At 41.8% G+C, this 20,056-nt stretch overlaps 1 protein-coding gene across 3 annotated transcripts in view; it reads right to left on the bottom strand.

Annotated features, from left to right (window-relative positions):
• The window catches only part of ANPEP (alanyl aminopeptidase, membrane), a 115,970-nt gene that overhangs the window by 60,982 nt on the left and 34,932 nt on the right, over positions 1 to 20,056 (bottom strand). For all 3 annotated transcript variants that reach the window (XM_066592771.1, XM_066592770.1, XM_066592772.1), the window contains exons 2-5: positions 17,130 to 17,953; positions 13,190 to 13,332; positions 4,751 to 4,875; positions 2,500 to 2,629 (exon numbers count right to left, since the gene is read on the bottom strand). In XM_066592771.1, the coding sequence (XP_066448868.1) occupies positions 2,500 to 2,629; positions 4,751 to 4,875; positions 13,190 to 13,332; positions 17,130 to 17,728 (997 nt within the window). In that variant the 5' untranslated portion in view covers positions 17,729 to 17,953. The remainder of the gene's footprint in view (positions 1 to 2,499; positions 2,630 to 4,750; positions 4,876 to 13,189; positions 13,333 to 17,129; positions 17,954 to 20,056) is intronic.

The following is a 20,056-nucleotide window of genomic DNA, read 5'->3' as shown; positions in this document are numbered from 1 at the left end:
ACCCCCGCAAAAACACAGTCTCCCAAGAAAACGTCATGATGTGACGTCACCCGAGGGGAGTCAGTCATGACTCGTTGCTTGTACCAGGGAACTTTACCTTACCTTTTATTGGCACAACTAGTACTGCTCCCTATCTCTCCCTGTGTGATGAGTACTTCGGACAAGAGAGAGATGAGCTAAAATGAAACGACTAGTGACTTATCACTCGTCACCCTGTTGGTACCCATGTTTACACGGAATGACAGTCATTCGCACTTTTGAGCGATTATTTGGAAGATAGTTGTCCCTACTTTATAAATACTCTGTGTTATTCTTTGAGGACGAATGCATGTTATCACATTGCTCCTCTCTATATATTCATAATTCTGCTAGTTTAATTTGGATCATACAGTGCTTTATCTCCATCTACATGTGACCCTATAACATAATCCAAAAATACTTACAAAGTGCATTTCTCATGTTTTTTTCCGGATTTTATGCAAATGAAAAGTAATTGTTATTTAATAAAACAAAAAATAGGCACCTTTCTACTATTACTTACATTTTACTTCCTAAGGGAGCTTTCACACGAGCATGTGCATACATAGGAGCGCACCCATGTACGCACAAAAACACAAGTGTATGAAGGTCCGTGCATTGCCTTCAAAGGCCGAGAGCTGCCTATGATTGGCTGAGCACCTCAGCCAATCAGAACCAGCTCTTTCAGCAGAAGCGGGGACAGCGCAGAGAGCATGCGGCTGAGCCCCGGCAACTGAAGAAAGGCGAGTATGATTTTTTTTAATTTTTTTACACCAGTTTGGGTTGTTTTTCAGGGGCGGATTTATATTTAAAGACCTTCCGTGAAAAACAATTAAAGGGTGTCGGCAGCTGGATCCTCTAGCGCAGCTGTCATCTGTAACAGCTGCGGTAGGAAATTCTTTATTCCCCGTGGGGATGAAGAACTCCTTTGCCGCGTCTGTCACATCTGTGACAGGTGCAGCAGGGAATTCTTTATTCCCCGTGGGGATGAAGAACTCCTTTGCCGCGTCTGTCACATCTGTGACAGGTGCAGCAGGGAATTCTTTATTCCCCGCGGGGATGAAGAAAACATCTGCCGCATGTTGCAGATGTGTTCCTCATCCCCGCGGGAGGAACGGAAGCGGCGGACAGGTAAGTGTGTGTGTGTGTGTGTGTGTGTATGCATATATATATATTTTATTTTATTTTTTTTACACTAAGGGCTCCTACCCACTAAAAATTTTTTCTCTCCTGCACTGTGAGAGTGAGTAAAGACACTCGGCTCGCAGTGCAAGAAAAACGCTGGGATATCGCCAGTGTTTTCAATGGAGTCAACGCTGCTGCCAGACCCATTGAAAGCAGTGGTTTGTGGCAACCCCCGCAGCATGATTTTTGGGAAAGGGCTTGAAATATATTCACCTCTCCGCCGCTCAGACGCGTCCTCCAGCTGGCTCCACTGCACTGCTCTCCAGCACTTTCAGGAGGCAGGGTTTTAAAGATCCCCACCTCCTAAAAGGACTGTGCTGATTGGCTGAGCGCTCAGCCAATTACAGCCAACGCTTAGCTATTCATTCATGCATTCATGCAGCCAATTACCACAGCCCCACCTGCTGAAAGTGCTGGACAGCAGTGCAGGGGAGCCAGCCGGAGGACGCGTCTGAGCGGCGGAGAGGTGAGTACATTTTTTCTTAGTTTTTTTAACCAGCTAATGATGATTTTCAGGGAAGGGCTTTTATTTCAAGCCCTTTCCCGAAAATCATGCTGCGGGGGTTGCCACAAACCACTGCTTTCAATGGGGCTGGCAGCAGCGCCAACCCCATAGAAAGCAATGGATAGCATGCTGGACTTCTGTCACAGCTGTGACAGCTGTGGCAGATAGCCGAGATCTTCTCCCTATGTTTTCAATAGGGTTAGCGCTACTGCCGCTGGCCCCATTGAAAACACTGGTGATATCCCAGTGTTTTTCTTGCGCTGCGAGGTGAGTGTTTTCACTCACTCTCGCAGTGCAAAAGAGAAAAAAACACTGGTGGGTAGGAGCCCTAAAAGGGATGATTTTTCAGGGAAGAGCTTATATTTAAAGCTCTTCCCTGAAAAATCACTTCAGGGGTGCCGACAGACTATTGCCTTCAATGGAGCCGCCGGCAGCAGTCGCGGCTGCATTGAAGGCAAGGGTTGCAGGACCTATGGTGCACACATGTCCTATCTTTACAGACGCATGCCTGTAAAACACAGACATGTGAACATACCATAGGGAATTCAGTGGTTGTAATAGACGCGTGTTTTTGTGCACGCGTATGCACTCACATAAACACGCTCGTGTGAAAGCTCCCTAACGGGACATGATCAGGACAGGGATTTAGCATCTGGATGCAATACATTCCTAGTACACAATGTTCTCATTCATTGACAGCAAGCACGTATCTTGAAATAGTTACTGAGCCATAAATTATATTAGAAAGTTCCTAAGATGCCAGTGGACACAAATACAATATATATGCATACCTGATTTTGGGAGAGGATAAGAAATGTTGTAATAGTTCTCATAAAATTGCAGAATTGGCTTTGTGACTCTCAGTGCATAATCTCCTTGATCGTCATCCTCTATTGCTTTTTTACGGCCCCAGATTTTAACCTATTGGTTGGTATAGTAGAGTTAATATACTACATACTTACTGATACTTTTATCACTATCAGCATGTATTTCTGTAGAGATCACAGAATTGTGCACTAGGTGAACTTGTAATGAATCAATGGTTGCATACTTGCCAACTGTCCAGATTTTGCCGGGACAACCCTGTGCTGGACTATCCCATAATGGACTTTTCCCATAATAAGTGGGTTTATGCAAACTTCACTTAAGGGCGCCCACCCACTGGCGATTTTTTTTTCTTTGCGTTTTGCGTTTTTTCTCAAGAGCAATTAGAATTGAATGTACTCCTGTCCACTGGCGTTTTTTTTTGCGTTGCGTTTTTTAACATAGGAACTGTCAGTTGCATATGTGTCCTTATTTTTCTCCTAATGCACCCATGAAAGTCAATGGAAATTAATGGAAAAGCCGCGAAAACGCGGCGAAAACGCGGCAAAAAACGCGCGGAAAACGTGGGAAAAACGCCGCGAAAACGCTGCGTTTTTCACGCACGAAAATCGCAAACGCCAGTGGGTGGGCGCCCTAATAGTGGACATTCTAGGGATAGGCTTTAATGCACCAATTTTGGCAATCTAAATGTTGGCAAGTTTGCGTTTGTCAACTAGCATTTAATATAATAACAAAAAATAAGAGTCATTGCTTGCCTGGCAATAAAAGCAAAACGACAATTTAAAGAAGAACTGTCATAGGGTAAAGTCTGGCTGCATGCCTCTGCAAGCATAGTCCATTGACTCTATCCCTGTTTGTTTTCCATGCTATATTCCTTCACCTTTAAGCACTCTTCTTAGGTCTGACTCCCAGCACTCCCCACCACTCAGTCTTATTGGGTGATGTTGGACTGTCAATCAAGTCTGACTTTAACTATTGATTGTGAGCAGTGGGGACAACCCACTTGACACACTGAGAGGGGCGAGAGCCAGATCTAAGAAGAATTTAAGATATGCCACTAACAAATGGGTTCCAAGTTTATTACGGTTAATATTGAGAGATACAGATATGAAGGGAGCTATATGGAGAGAGAGACATAGGGAGGGAGAAAGAGAGATATATAGAGAGGGAGAGAGATATATAGAGAAGGAGAGAGATATATATATACAGAGAGAGATATATAAATATAGAGAGATAGAGATAGTGTTATAGTAATAATATATGTTTCTCACATCAGCCTAGTCAAACACGTATATGTGTATATATACTTGTATATCTTCCTCTTTAGTGGATAACTAGCATCTAAATGGTTAACTCAGTTCGTGTTGTGCACTGGTATGTAGATGTAGATGTAGGCTCATCCTACCCCCATATCCTGTCATGGCTTAGACATTGCTAGTTATCTGTAGTCATTCCTAAGGGTCCATTTACACGGGACGAATGTCGGGCAAACGATGCCCGACACTCGTCCCTATGTGTCCTGGCACCCGTGCGCACCCGCACAGGAGTTAGTAGTGCTGGCTCACACACAAAGCAACCAGCAGAAAGTCGGGGAGGCTGCAGGAGATTTTTCTCCTCTCTCTCCCCCGCCCCTTTCCATTGACATAACATACCGGTTGTTCAGTACTGAACAGCTGCTATTTACAATGAACGTGTAATAGCGTCTGTCAAGTATTGAATGGCAGCTGTATTACGTCAATGGAAAGAGGCGGGGGAGCAAGAGGAGAAAAATCTCTTCAGCCTCCCCGCTGAGAGCTAATGATACAAGCTCCCGTGTGGGTGCATGGCAGCTAGTATGTGTGGGGACGAGTGTCGGGCATCGTTTGCCTGACATTCGTCCCGTCTAAAAGGGCTTAACTCTCCACGCATATAGAAACTGTTAGAACAGTGTATACAGAAATAAGTTTCAGGTTTCTAGGAATGACGTATTTTTAGTAGTGACACGTCTTGAGGTGTTAACATATGTTACACCAGTAGCACCTAGAGCCAATCATGAGTTCTTATGATTACAGGGGGGCATGTATTTCTGATCATACGTAGGTGAACCAGAAGAACTTCCATTGTCGGATGATACAGACTGTGTCATGAGTCAGTGATCTGTGTACACGGCTTCTCTTATAATTTGAAATGAAACACTATGAAATCCCTCTGATGATTTCTCTAGAGAGAGAGACTTGCCTTATCTTCACCAATAGATTTAAACTGTGAAACTATGAAGGCCACCAAATATGTTGACATCTTTGGAGTCTTTCCAAACTTGGTGATATTCCATTGTTCATTCCCCCACTGTTCACTGGTCACATCTGAAACAATAATTTGTCAAAAAAAGATCATATTGAACTGAGGATTGTTAGAAAGATCATAAAAGATAGAAACAAACATAGTTTCAGGACCATACATAATAGAAATGTATATAAGCACTACATATGCTGGCTCTGCTGGCACATCTTTTTTATTAAACATTTCCTTTTCTTAGAACTTGCCATAACCCGGTCAGTGTGTAGTAATATAGTCTATTGACGAGATGAATGGTAATGCCATGTTGCTAATTTATTCATATATTTCCAGGAGGAATAGGAGAGTAATGGCACAAAGAAGAGTTCTAATAAAAGGTGCTCCAGAATTACTATTTCATGGTCAATACGGGCATTTACTAAAACAGGAGATCTGACAGTCCCTCTTTAATGCCTTAAAGGGATTGTCTGAGATAAAACTTCTTTGGAAAAACAGGCCCCCCTTTTTAAAAAAAAAGTAAGAACTGCTTATTATCACCTCTCTTCACTCCCTGCAAGTCCCCCGCCAATAGCACTGATTCTTCTCATTGACATAATGTTTACAGGTTCCAACATAGAATGATGGAGCTCAGAAATTGATTGCTGCAGTAGCCTGTATACAGGATGTCACAGGCTGCTGCAGCTTGTAAACATGTCAAGGAGGAGACCTAGAATAGCCAACTGGGGACTTGCAGGGAACAAGGAAAAGTAAGCTGTTTATTTTTTCACACAGGGGACCTGTTTTTAAGAAAATGTTTTATCTCAAACAATGCCTTTAAGGATGCAGCATTTTGGGGTCTTCAACCAAGTAGCTATCTATATTTTTTTTACATCCTTGCACTTCATAAGTAAATCCTTTTTATTATTTTACCCATTCATGTTACCGTATGAGGGCTCAGTTTTGGAGGAATGAGTTCTGTTTTTCACTAACACCATTTTGGGGTGCATATCACTTATTGATCAGCTTTTATTAAGTTTTTGGGGAGGATGGAAAAAACACTATTAAAAACTAGTGCAAAAATTGGGGTGAATAATGTATTACTTTTATTCTATGGGTTTTTGTATAATGTTTTTTAGAACTGTACTTTACATAACTGATATTTCTTCTAGAACTTTATGGATAAATAATACCTGATCATCATTACCATTCACATGATCAAATCCGTGTATCTCTAATTAGTCTGCCAGCACTGATTGGACAATATGATACCATGTAGGGACATCCCGAACTAGTAACACCCAAGTGCAGGGGCGTAACTATAGAGGATGCAGGGGATGCGGTTGCACCCGGGCCCAGGAGCCTTAGGGGTCCCCTATGGCCTCTCTTCTCCATATAGGGAACCCAGTACTATGAGTAAAGCATTATAGTTGGGGGCCCCGTTACAGGTTTTGCATTGGGGCCTGGGAGCTTCAAGTTACGCCTCTGCCCAAGTGTGTTACATTTTTGCATATATTCTTTTTTTTTTTATTATGGTAAGGATGAGGCGGAGGGGGGTTACAACAAGGGTGGAGGTGGAATCAATAAATAATCATGTTGTAAACCATTCAATCCTGTAGAACAAGGAACAATGAAAAGGAACATTTTTCTAGTGCAATCAAATGGGAAAATAAAAGTAACCCAATGGTTAGGGGGCATTAACGACTTGTGAGAAAGTGAGCCAGCGCTTCCAACGGTTTGTGAACTTCTCTAAGTCCCCATCTCGTCTGGCTTTGACCTTCTCAAAGGAGCATATAGCGTTTACTTCATTATACCACTCTAGAATGGAGGGAAATGTACTGTCTCCCCAGTATCTGGGGATTAACCCCTTAGTGACCAGGCCTGTTTACCCCTTAATAAGCAGGCCAAATGTTGGAAATCTGACATGTGTCACTTAACATTGAATAACTGCGTAAAGGTTTTGTATATCCAAGTGATCCTTACATTGTCTTTTCGCCACATATTGTACTTCATTTAGATGGTAAAAATAGACCGATAGAATCTGTGTATATTTATTAAAAGCACCAAAATTGGAAAAATTTTGAAAAATTTCTCCTTTTTCACATCTTCAACTGCAATATATCAAATATGTGCAAACATACTGTACACATTTTTGATGATATATATTTCCATCTGTTTACTCTATTCTGGACGCACATTGGAAAAACTTCATTTTTTTTCAACCATTTAGGAGACGTACAAATTTAACATTACTTATCAGCATTTTGAGGAACATTTTGTTTTCCTACACAGAGCCAAGATTGCAAAGGCTCATAGGTGTCAGAATGATAGATACCCCCACAAATGACCCCATTAAAAAAAATACACATTTGAATGTATTCACAGAGGGCTGTCATTAGTATTTTGACTCCACAGTTTCTTTTCAGGAATTAATGCAATTTAGAGGAGAAAAAATACCATTTCATATTTTTCAAATATGTCATTTAAAAGAAAGGATTTTTTTTATAGTGCACATGATAATGAGGATTTGATCCCAAAATGGATACCCTTGTTTGACCCGTGTTCAGAAACATACCCATTGTGGCCTTAATCTTATGTCTGTATGCACAACGGGGCGCAAACTGGAAGGAGCAGCCGGAGGCTTTCAGTACAGATATTTTGCATGAAGGTGATTTAGGCCCTATTGCCCACTTGTAGAGCCCTTGAGCGGCCAAAACAGTAGAGAACCCCCACAAATGACGCCATTTTCAAAACTACACACTTTAACGAATTTATCTAGGGGTGTACTGCGTATTTTTACCAAACTGTTTTTGAATGAATCTGAGCAAAGCAGAAGGAAAAAATTACGATTATCATTTTTTTTGGCAATTATGTCATTTTAAAAACAGTTTTTTTGTACAGCACACATATGAATGAAGACTTTCACCCAAAAATTGATACCCCGTTTGTCCTATGTTCCGAAACATACCCATTTTGGCCCTAATATTATGTCAGTATGCACAACGGGGCTCAAACCAAAAGGAGCATCAAACTTCAACTGTGTTTTAACTTTTACGTAATCGCTATTATCCATTGGATAAAGGCGATCACGTGACCATAGACCGCTCACAACAGCCCTCGGTCACTACTCTAGGCTCTCAGTTACCTTTAGTAGCCAGGAGCAAGGAGACTTTAAATTTCCCAGGCCCTCCCCAGCTTCTGTGCTTGCGTCCACTACTTTGCCGATGGGCGCATGCACCGAAGTTGGGAAAAGGTCCGCAGATAAAAATTACATCGGGGGACATCGTCAGAGGCCTTAGGTAAGTAATTTCACCTCCCCTCATGGATCGGATCCGTGATGGGAAGGGAAACTTTAACTTTTACGTGATCACTGTTTTCTATTGGTAAATGGCAATCACGTGACCAGGGACCGCGTACCGTGGGCCCCTGTGAAATCTCCAGGCTCTTGGCTACGTTTAGTAGCCAGGAGCAGGGAGATTTTAAATTACCCCGGCAATCCACGGCTTTTGCACATGCGTCTTTCACTTTGGTGGGGGGCATGTGCGCAGAAGCCTGGGTAAGGTCCGTGGATAAATCTGGGGTCCTTAAATACATAATCTTATCTCCCCTCACGGATATGAAACTTTTTTTTTCTTACATTTTTTAATGATCATTTGCATGATTGCTGTTATGCAATTGATAGCAGCGATCATGTGAAGAGGAACTGCATACAGCAGTCCCTAGTGACATCTCTGCTCTCGGCTACACATGGGAGCCGAGAGTAGGGGGATTTTTGAATTTCCCGGGCCGTGCACCCTTCTGTGCTCGTGCAGAAGGTGCCGTCGGGACTAGGAGACCAGAACACCATGGGACATCGCGGAGGAGGCGGGTGAGTACTTTCAGCTACCCTGATGGATTCGATCCATTAGGGCAGCTGAATCTTTACCTTTTTTTTTACTTTTAACTGAGTTTCATATGATCGCCGTCATTCGGTAAATGCCGGCGATCATGTGACCGGGGGGTGTCCATCAAGCCCGGGATGACAGCTTCAGATTGTCGGCTACCTCCGGTAACCGGCAGCATGCAGCTGTCATGTTCAAAGCTAGCAGAGTTTTAATCACCACATGGAGCATGTTTTTAGATCCCTGGGGATTAAAGCCCAGCGAGCTAGGACGCAAAAACACTATGGGGGGGTCATTAGGGGTTAAGATTTTAGCTGTATTTAAGAGAAACCAGAGAAGAGGTTTGTACTTAATTAAGATGCCTGGAGCATCCATGTTTAAGTGGACGATCTCAGGTGTGAGAATGATATTAGTTTTGCAGATAAGGCCAAGTTTTCCTTGAATCTCTTCCAAGAATGGTTGTAGGAGCGAACATGAAAACCAAATATGGGTGTCCGATCTAATACTATCTGAGCATCTCCAGCATAGGGGGGGAATAATTTGGATCTATTTTATTGAGTAGAGCTGGGGTTTTACATTTTTTAATAACAGTGTCTTACATTTTCTAACAACAGAGGAACCTCACAATGTCGTCTTATAAGAAAAGATGTTCAGGAATTGTGACATTATGTGGAATACAACTCTCTAGTAAGACACGTCATGAGAGCTGGCAGGTGCTCTTTAAGGTCAGTTTCATACTGGCCCACTGTAATACGGATTCATAGTACGGACATGTTACACATGTCATTGCAGCTGTATGTCATCAGTATTTCATCATTTTCTGATTTATGCTTGCAGATTTTTTTTTCTACTGGGTAAATACAGATCTGTTTTTACCCAATAAAAAAAAATACCAATGAATGCAAATATAGAGACAAAAATGAACAAAAGAGACAAATGTTGTACCACACTATTTAAATTGACTTTTTTAATTAACTTAGCAGGGCTTAATTTTGGAGTAGGGCTTATATTTCAAGCATCCTCAAAAAGCCTGAAAAATCATTTTGCATCCTCAAAAATTCTGGAAAATCATGATATGTCTTATTTTCAGGGTATGTCTTATTTTCCAGAGAAACAGGGTATTTCTATAACACGACAGTGAAAAATATGGCCATGTAAATCGATACATAGATTAACATTAGCTCTTTATTATGGTCTACGAAACATGGACTGAATATGGAGTCTGAACAGGACTCCATTCCTTCCTCTTCATCTGAATGTCCTCCTTTTATTCTTTCTTCTTCTTTAATCCCTTCTCTGTATAAGAACTTTGTTAGATTTTTATAATTTTTAGGAGGATGTAGTGCTGAGATGGAAGCAGCAGCAAAGTCCCTGGCAGGGAAAGAGTATTTACTGCAGTGTATATTAGAAGTTTGGGATTTCGTACACTAGTGTTTTGCTTTCCGTGTAGCTGATCTGTAATGGGAACAGCAAAACGGATAGAAAACGCTTTTAGTTTTCCTACTCATACAAAATGTATTGAGACTGAAGATGTAACAGAATGTCATGGATAGTTAATGCAATCCTTTAAACCAGGATCTGGGATCTCCACTCTGCAGGAGTTCCCACCATGCTGCTGTGGTCATCCAATATGCTATCCTCCAGCACATCCTTCTCCAACTTTACAGTATATGTGAGGTTGCACCAGTCAGAGCTGGATTAAAGGGGTTTTCCAGTGAAATACTATTGATGACCTAATATCAGGATAGGTCATCAATAGTTGATCGGCTGGGGTCTGTCGCTCTGGACCCCAACTGATCAGCTAAGTGGGTGCATGCTGTTAGTGCTGCTATAACAGAGATCAGAGTGGAAAATTCCACGCCGACCTCCATGCAGTGGCCAGCACTTGTAACTGCAGATCTCAATGAGAGCCGTGACTACAGTTCCAAGCACCAGACACTATACAGAGGTTCTGTGTATTCAGAGCGAAAGTCTCTGCAACGACTTTCCATGTAGTGTCCGGCGCTTGTAACTGCAGGCACAGCTCTTATTGATTTCAATGAGAGCCGTGCCAGCAGTTACAAGCACTGGTCACTACACAGGGGTCGGTGCGTAGGGTTACACTCCGACCTCTGTGTTATTGCAGCACTGACAGCATACACCTGAGGATAGGTCATCAATAGTATTTCCCTGGAAAATCCCTTTAAGGCTCTGCTGGCCCTAAGGCACATTTTGATAGGTGGCCTGAAAATACAGATATTTTGGGCTCACCAATAAGTTGTATCAGTATTTATTTCCATTTTCATGTTGCAATACTAAAAAAACTAGTAATGGTGCACACTACAAAATTTATGAACGTTTTTTTCACCACAAAACTTACAAAAGTACACCACAAAAATATGCACACCATAAATGAGTTTGCCTTCAATATCCCGTTGGTCAAATAGGTACACAGGTTTTACTATCCGCTTTAGGAATAATAAAAATAAGTCCATTAAAAAATGAAACACTATATCGTTAAAAATTAATGACTAAATAAAGTACCCTAATGTTCGAGTTATGAACTTCTCTAGATACGAACAAGTCTGTCTGTAAGTATGATGTACTGCTATGGCATTACATCATACTGTGCAGCGACCGGACAGGCATTCTATCAAGCTATATCATAGGCACGGCTTGATAGGCACTCTGCATAGGCAGCCCTGGGGCCTTTCAGAAGGCCCCTAGCTGCTGTGGCAACCGCATGGCATCCCGCAATCTTATCGGGAGAGGCCGTACGGATCCCCTGAACGTTGGGTGCAGGCTGTTTCTTAGAGCCGGCACCGGGCCACAGCAGCTCCAATAAGCCGCGCAGTTTGTCGGACCTGTTAACGCTTTAAATGCCGCCATCAATTCTATCAGCGGCATTTGAAGCGTTAACAGAACCCGACGTTGTATGCAGTGGGATCCACCCGAGATCCCCCTCCATACAAGCATTTGTTTAAATATACGAAAAAGAAGGGACTTACAAACAGCTTCCTGGAATGGAAGCTGTTCATAAGTAGGGGACTATCGGTATAATAAAGTTATTTGCGGATCATTGCATGTAATAAAAAACTTTCAATTTCGAATAAAAATTGTAAAGACAATTGGTTATAAGAAAAGCCTGTAGAACGGAAGGGCCCGTCACAAGCTGCCTAGCGAATCCATAACATTAGTACATTACTTGTAGAATTGACTTTTATTTGGTTTAAAATAAAATTTGTAGAAAACACAACTAAATAGGATAAACTAAATTATTTATTAGGATTCGTGTATTTACCTTTGTACAAAAGCATAATCTTCAGTCATATTTCAGATTAAGGCCGCCTAAACTCAGCTGAGCCGGATTCTGCATGTGGGAGCCCGCAGTGGAATCCAACGCTGACAGCAGCCGGCGTTCGCGCGTACCTGTCTCTTTTCCTCTTCATCTGTACTGCGGATGGTCGCAGTGAGTAGTCATCAGATATGGGCAGTACAGACTTTTCTTTTCCAAATATTTTTTTCCTGTGCCATCACTAGGCGACGATGTGGAATCCGCAACCTGTCTGCAATGTCAATTGACTTCAATGGAAGCCATCTGCGCGGAATCCATGCAAAAATACAGCATGCTGCGATTTTTTTCTATGCTTGCGGAAACTGCAATTGATTTCCGTGAGTGTGCAGGAAGAATCAATTTGCCATAACATGTTATGGACGGTATTTGCTATGGATCCACAGTGCAGGTGCTGACTGCAGATTTCGCAGCAAAAATCTGTTTGTGTGCTGGTGGCCTAAGTGACAATTTTTTCTCGATTTATGGACGAGTACACCTGAACAACATCTAGACTTGCACTGAGAGCTCAGTCACATGGGCGCATCTGGGTGCCGATGCGCCCGTGTTACTGCACGAAGAAGACGGCCGCACTGCAAGTGCGGACCACTCTCCGCACCGCCAGAAGAAAGAACAGATGACTGGCAATGGAGCCGGTCATGTGTTCTTTCTTCCGGCGGTGCAGAGAGTCGTCCGCACCTGCAATGCGGCCGTCTTATCCTGCAGTAACTGGGGCGCATCGGCGCCCGGATGCGCCAGTGTGACTGAGCCCTGAGAGAGAGTGGCACACTGACAGTGAGACTTTGAAATTCCAAGTCTTATCATCACCTTATAATTATTAAATTTTTTTTACTTTATTTTTTGTGGCCTAGCTTTTTAGCTGGCCCTTAGATATGTGCCTTATTCGCCTAATGGTTAATCCGGCAGTTGCCAAGAAACTTGCTTTGCACCTCCTTGAATCACAGTAGCTCCTACACAACTATCTTTCACAGACCCTAAACTGACTTTAGAGAACTAGATTTGGTCCCCGCATGCAAATAAGAAAATTATAAAGAAAGTGTTCTCTGCTCTCCCCTCCTTCCACTTTCTTTCTCCATGTCTATCAGTCTTGTGTATGTTGGTCTGATAGTCATGTCTCTATAGCTTCTTATGGCCTATATATCCATAGAAATTCATATTTTCTATATATTTCTGAAAAAGCAAACAATGACTTACCTATGGGATTCATGTTTGACAGCGCCACATAATCCGGCTTATGTCTGATGGTGATATTAAAAGTAGCCTTCAATGCTGGCTCATCAAAGCAGGGGAATGCTTTCCTTGCATCCAGGGCCTGCATTTGTGTAGTGGCTATGATCCTGTCACCAAAGAGACGCTGAAGTCAGCAAAAGTCGAACCAACAATATTAACGAATAGCAATTCAAAATGTTGTCTAGTCCCTGTCTGCTTCAAGGAAAGCTGGGTGATAGCGCCCAGAACACCACTTTTCCTATCACTACATAACAAGACAGATTTGTTGTTTTAGACTATATAAGGCCTTGTTCACATGGAAATTTTGCTACGGATTTAAAGCAGAATCTGCCCCAATTAGGCATCCAATCCATGACAAATCCAGGTCCTAAATGTCTAAATGTAGTCTATATGGCATACTAGCTGATCTACCTGGCTTTGCCTAGGTTAATTTGATACAGGTGTTTACCTGCTGTTCGCACAGAAAACTGTGCATACACATAGAGGAGTGTTAGATTCTCTTCAGACTGCATGTACTGATGTCCCTGATGTGTCAACCCTCCCATTCTCCTCACTTTTTACCCTTGAAGTTAACACCCGCTTTATTCAAATTTACCCCCAGACTGAAGGTTGCAGCTCCTTCTTAAAGGTATGTTCCATACCTGCAGTTCATGGCTGCTTTCCTCTGCTCAGTAAATGTACACAGAGGTGACTTTGATTCTTTTTAGTATACACATAGAGGAGCGTTAGATTGTCCTCAGTATATACACGTAGAGGTGGGATAGATTCTTTTCAGTATACAAACAATTTCCCTAGGCTTTAAGATTTCTAAGAAAAGAACTATCTCAATTATTGCAGATTTTTTGCATGCATAGAACTGATTATTGAAGTTGCGATCCCTTTACTTTTCTTATTTGGAATGTAAAAAATGGACATGGCAAATTTCATATTTGTGAGGTTCAGATGTGTGTTATTAGTTACATTACATAGGGGGTCACTTATTTTTTCAATTCTAAGTGCAAAAGTAAATTGTGACCCCTTTACTTTTCCTATTTGGGACCTAAAGAATGGTTGTGCCAAATTTCAAGTTTGTACAACACCGGGAAGTTAGAGAATTAGATTAGGTACATAACATAAGGGTGCACTTGCTTTTTCAATTAGCATTGAATAATTGAGTTGTGATCCCTTTACTTTTCCTATTTAGGATCCAAAGAATTCTCGTGCCAAATTTCATATTTATATGACTCTGGGAAGTTAGAGAATTAGTGGCGAGTCAGTGAGTCAGTCAGTCAGTGAGAGCTATCGTCTTTATATATGTAGATATTTGAAATCCTGTTGCAGATCCTGCTTCATGAAATCCACACACAAATGGGCTCCATTAAAGGAGAATCACAACTGTACTGAAGTGATAGGAGGCATTTTTAACAAATAAACACCTTGTATTTGTGGGGACATCACATGTGCATGAGCGCTATATCACGCTGAGTTTCACGGGCCGATATCGCGCTCGTCCATGTGTAGGAGCCTAAGGGTGTTTTAAGACATACAGGAAAAAGTCTGCACCAAAATCTTCATCAAAGAGTGAAATCTGCTACAGATCTGCTGCAAAACCAAAATCCACACTAAATATTGCTGATTTTGGTGCAAATTTGGGATTTGCAATGTTTACACATACCGTAAGGTATGTGTTTGGATCCATGCTAAAAATCGCAGCTTTGTGACACAAATTTTGACACAATTCCTTAGGTGAAATTCGCTGCAGAAAATTCTGTGGCTAATTTTATTGTGTGAACACACCCTAAGAAAGCTCAGTGATCATAGGCTTCATATATCAACATTGCCGAAAAGAAAAACAGCTTTCTTTCCTCAAACTACTGTGGAAGAATGAAAGCTGCGCTGTGATTGGTTGCTATAGGCAATGAAGACAGTTTCTCTTTTAGGCAGTTTTGCTAAATGAGGCCCTATGTCTTTGGTTGCTGTAACAGAAACAATATTGAAATGTACTTAGACCCGCATCTCATACACCAATCTACATCCAAAGTAACCTGAAGTGAAGTACGCCACATTTATTAGGAGGTGTACAACTCCTAATAAATTTGATGCATGCCTGGCCAGTCCATGTGCGAGAATGTGAAATATGTGCCTGCTATGAGCAAGCATAGATTTCCACCATAATTGTCGTCAGTTTCTTTAAATGCAATGGACTGCAAGAGCTCATACCCCTTTTTGCTAAGCTCCGCCCACTTTTAGAATAGTGCTGAGTGGAGCCGAAAAAATACCTTTTTCTGCAATTATAAAAATTTGCAACTTTTTAACAACAGAATTCTGGTACAAGTGTTTTGATACATTTTACCTATGTAATTACTGGTGATTTTCAATTGGAAATGTGAGTTAAAACCGGCATTTAATAAAGAAGCTATCCAATCAGAGCCACCCTTGTTTTATTCTTCAAATGGTGAGACCATGATTGGTCCCTGACCAATTAGAGGTTATTATTTCTGGCACATATCATTGAATTAAAATCTGCCCCTATGTAATAGTTGTGCAGACTCTTCAAAGTGAGAGACGCTCTTTGCAGTGTTTCTCTGCTCTGGAAAACAGATGGGATCCCAAAAAATGATATCCATATATATGTATCACGTTGTGCTCCTGGTACCTGTAGTTCTATGGGTTTCCAGGACACACTGCTGCAGGTGTGGATTATTTGGCTGGCTGATGGTGTGGGGTTCTCCAGCCAGCCTATCACCACTGGTCGGCTGCATATAAATGCTGGCCCCTCTTACTAGACGGTGCTGGTCATTATCTATTTTTTTATTTTTCCTCTAAGAACACTGGTGGTTGGAGTCATGCATGCTGTGAGGCTAGTTTGAGTTGAGGTTAGTTGGAGTCATTCTCCCACACTCTACCTGTAGATATTCTAGACACCCGATTCCCATATCCGCATGTTCTGTGGGCCACTGCTCCATTACTCTTCTGTCAGGTGTGTTTCCTGACATCAAGTGTCCTTTACGCTGTCAGATGGGAAATGTCTGACAACTTAGTGCCTAATTCGTCAGATGGGTGATGTCTGATGCTCTGCCCCTTACATGTGTGTGTGAACATTTATGTCTGTAGGTGGGCAGACACCTGGTGTGTATTATATCTTTGTCTGGTGTTCCTGCCTATTCCTATCTAGGGTGAGACAGGTGTTCCCTAGGTTCCAGCGTGGGGCCGTCCTTATTAGGACGATCACCCTGCTTGTAGGCAGGGTTCCTTTTTTATGGTCTTAGTTATCTTAGTAATGTAGATACTCACAAGCTAATGAGGACCCTTGATGTGGGCTCATGAGATTATGTATTTTGGACAAAATATACAACCAATACCTTGTACTTATTGATATCTCCATTTGCCTTGTTGGGTTAGTACTTTTGTAAGTATTTGGCTGCCTGGCGTGGTGTAGGGTCTGATGCCCCTGTTTCCAATTGTTACCTGCACATTCGGTTTGTTTGCTGCAAACCTTTTGTCTTTAGCTGAAAGGATGTTTGGTGTGGACGGTGTCTGAGTGCATATCCTTCCCTTTCAGCCTAGATATATTACAATCGTGCAGGCAAGGTGAATAAGACCTGTACGAACATAACAATATGGATAAGGACTGGGACAACTCATTTAAACTCTACTAGTAATAAGCAATTAATGAAACTCCTTACAGAATCAATATACTTATGAGTATACTCATGGACGTTTTGAAATATGACAGATGGTTCTCTTTACAAAATGTATGTTTCATCCTGTATGTTTAAGAAATCTGCCTGGATATGCTTCTCAGACTTATATATTTTGCTACACATTTCCTAATAAAAAGATTGTTTGAAAATATGTATAGATACAAGAAATATATATTATAGTACCAATTATTTCTGTCATTAGTATATTGATTGTTACTTACTTGGTCTCACCATCTTCTACATATTCACTGCGGTAAAATCCTTCCAGATCATCTGCCAGTTCTCCATCGTACTCTGTGCTAAGTATATAGTTTTTCTGGGCTTGCAGTTGTTCATTGAGCTCCAGTATTAAATAATTAGTCTTCTCTGCAAAAAAGTGTTTCTTTATGGGAATGACGTTGTTGTTTGCATCGGTGAGTAGTAGGTCTTTGGTATAATTGAGTTTGTTACTGTGGATAATGACATATTGTGTAGCTATCATACATGTGAAATAGACTTTGCTGACCCCACGAAAGATATAGAGCCCCTTTTCATTTTTTGTTAAAATGGGTCTGAGGTCTACATTGTAGTGTTCTGGTACTAGATTTCGTGGAAGCCGATATTTATCCCATATTTCATTAGATGCAGGAGTTTTCGTCATAGGTTTTGCTGTGGTTCCCGTTGGAGTGATGGCGTTTGAGGCGATGCCTTCATTTTGTACATTCTTAGACTTCTCATTCGAATAAACAACTGCTAGGGTAATTATTGTGGCCGCTGCAGCTACGGCAAAGAAGAAGCCCACAAAGGCCACAAACTTACTCACATAGAAGCCATTTGCCATTGTTCCCGGTGGTGTGACAGAGACAGAGAACAAAGAAGCTGTCTTTTTTATACCTTTGCCCAATCCAGACGTAGAAGTTTGGCCTCTGTTCAGTTAGTTTGTAAACATTTTTAACTAGCTGGAGAAAAGCTTGCAAGCTGGTTAAATGAATTGCCTATCCTAATTTTCAGCACTTTTCTTCTTCTTTGACAGACTGTTACTATATAGCTGATGTGTACAGTACACCTATGGAAAAAGATAACATATGCTTCAGCCAGATATTGTATATTCTGAAAGATAATACGTCCGCAGAATCAAATTTTTTAAGCAGACCTATAATACTCCACATAATAAGAAGAATTCGATTCTCCTTCTTTACATTGCAATGCAGTGTATTCTGGCCCAACCTACAGTGGGAAATCGGTCATCATCAACTGCATTGCTCTATGACTCCAGTGGAAGCACCCGAATAAAATGCAATAGTACTGTATGTTATCTGATACTAAAAGCCTCCTAAAAAGAAGATGAAACCAAAGATGTGGTGACAACCCTTCCGACAAACAAAGGTAAGACAAGAATACTTTTGTCCCTAGAATGGCTTTCATATATCTGTGAGGCAACATTTGCTTTATGTACATATTATTTATGCAAGTGTGTGTAGATGTAATAGAGCTCGCAGTATCAAATGTAGCAGAAGAGAGTTTATCATTTGATACGATGCATCCTGATTAGAGCTGAGCGAGCGTACTCGCTAAGGCAAACTATTCGAGCGAGTAGTGCCTTATGCGAGTACCTGCCCGCTCGTCTCTAAAGATTCGGGTGCGGGCAGGGAAGAGCAGTGAGTTGCGGGAGAGAGCAGGGAGGAGCCGGGGGGGGAGAGAGTGAAAGAGAGAGATCTTCCCCCCCCCACCCCCCGTTCCTCCTCGCTCTCCCCCGCCGCTCCCCGCCGGCACCTGAATCTTTAGAGACAAGCGGGCAGGTACTCGCATAAGGCACTACTCGCTCGAGTAGTTTGCCTTAGCGAGTGCGCTCGCTCATCTCTAGTCATGATATGAAAGATATATTTTTTGTTCTTCTACATATAGCCGCAATTAAATTTTGACAAAAGCTCTCCTAAATCTTAATGTCAGTAGTTATATTTTACCACTGGTTTAGAGGCGGTGGGGGTTTTATTACCCACAGTTTTTTGTTCTCTGTTGTCTCTCCAATCTACCAAGTCCTGTTTTCAGCTGTCCAAGATGGTTGACCCTGTCTTCAAACTACCTAACAGCCATAGTGCATTGGTAGTCTTAGACTACCAATGCACCATGTCTGTTCTCTGATTGGCCAGAGCTGCTCACATGATCCACACTGGCTAGAGAACAGTGTGCTGTGTGCATTAATAGTTAGAAAATTGCTGTTGCCATTTTGGACAGCTAAAAATGTGTCACAAAACTGATGGATCAGAGAGACAGCAGAAAAGGAAAACTGACCCTCCAGTTTTAAGACAGGATTTTGTCCCAAAACCAGAGGGTCATTTTAACTATATCTTTGGCTCTCAATCAGCTACTTACCTAACTCTGATCTTAAGGTGGCAATACACATTAGATGAATGTTGGCCAAACCGGCCAAATTTGGTGGGACCAACCAATGTGTATGGAGGTATCCTGACTTTAGTCAAATATTCTTCAAAATAAAAACAAACCAAGTCAAATAGCCTGTTTTGTCTCCCCTGGACTATTTAAAGTCTGTGGTTACATACAGCGTTCTAAACGCCACTTTCAGTGATTTGATTCAAATAACTTTTTAGAAGCCATCAGAAGACATGTGTCATGGTTCGCTGGCTATGAGTGAGGTTTCAGTGCCACGGTGATATCACAGCATCAATCCTGGCCCATGTGATCGTCATGCCAGCACATGCTTACTGTCATTTTGGCACTAAATGCGGACACTCCTCTGCTGGTTAGTGGACTGATTGGTTAGCTGGGAGGTGGCATCCCAGCCAGTTAGTGAGCTGTAGTTTGTGTATATTTATTCAGGCTCCTCCTCACAGAGGATGCTGGTTATACTCTTAGTTTGAAGATGTTTCTGGTCCTGACGGTGGCTCTTTTTTTCTGACCTGCATCTTCATTCAGATAAGTCTACTGGTTTACTACTTATTCATCTGGAATGTTTGTATATCTTGCTCCCTATACTTTGGAAGTTTATTCTTGAATGTCCTCTTATACTTGATACTATTTCCTCTCACCCTCTAGGGAAAGTCAGGATTGCTACAGGTCCCTCACATGGGGTTGCACTCACCAGGGTAAGCACTCTGCTGGTAGGTATGGCCTTCTGATATTAGAAGGTTTAGGGTCAATTTTCCCCTAT

Source organism: Eleutherodactylus coqui, chromosome 2, assembly GCF_035609145.1.
Source record: "Eleutherodactylus coqui strain aEleCoq1 chromosome 2, aEleCoq1.hap1, whole genome shotgun sequence".
Taxonomy (NCBI): Eukaryota; Metazoa; Chordata; class Amphibia; order Anura; family Eleutherodactylidae; genus Eleutherodactylus; species Eleutherodactylus coqui.
Note: the sequence above shows the minus strand (reverse complement) of the source record. Positions and strands in the feature narration are given on the sequence as shown.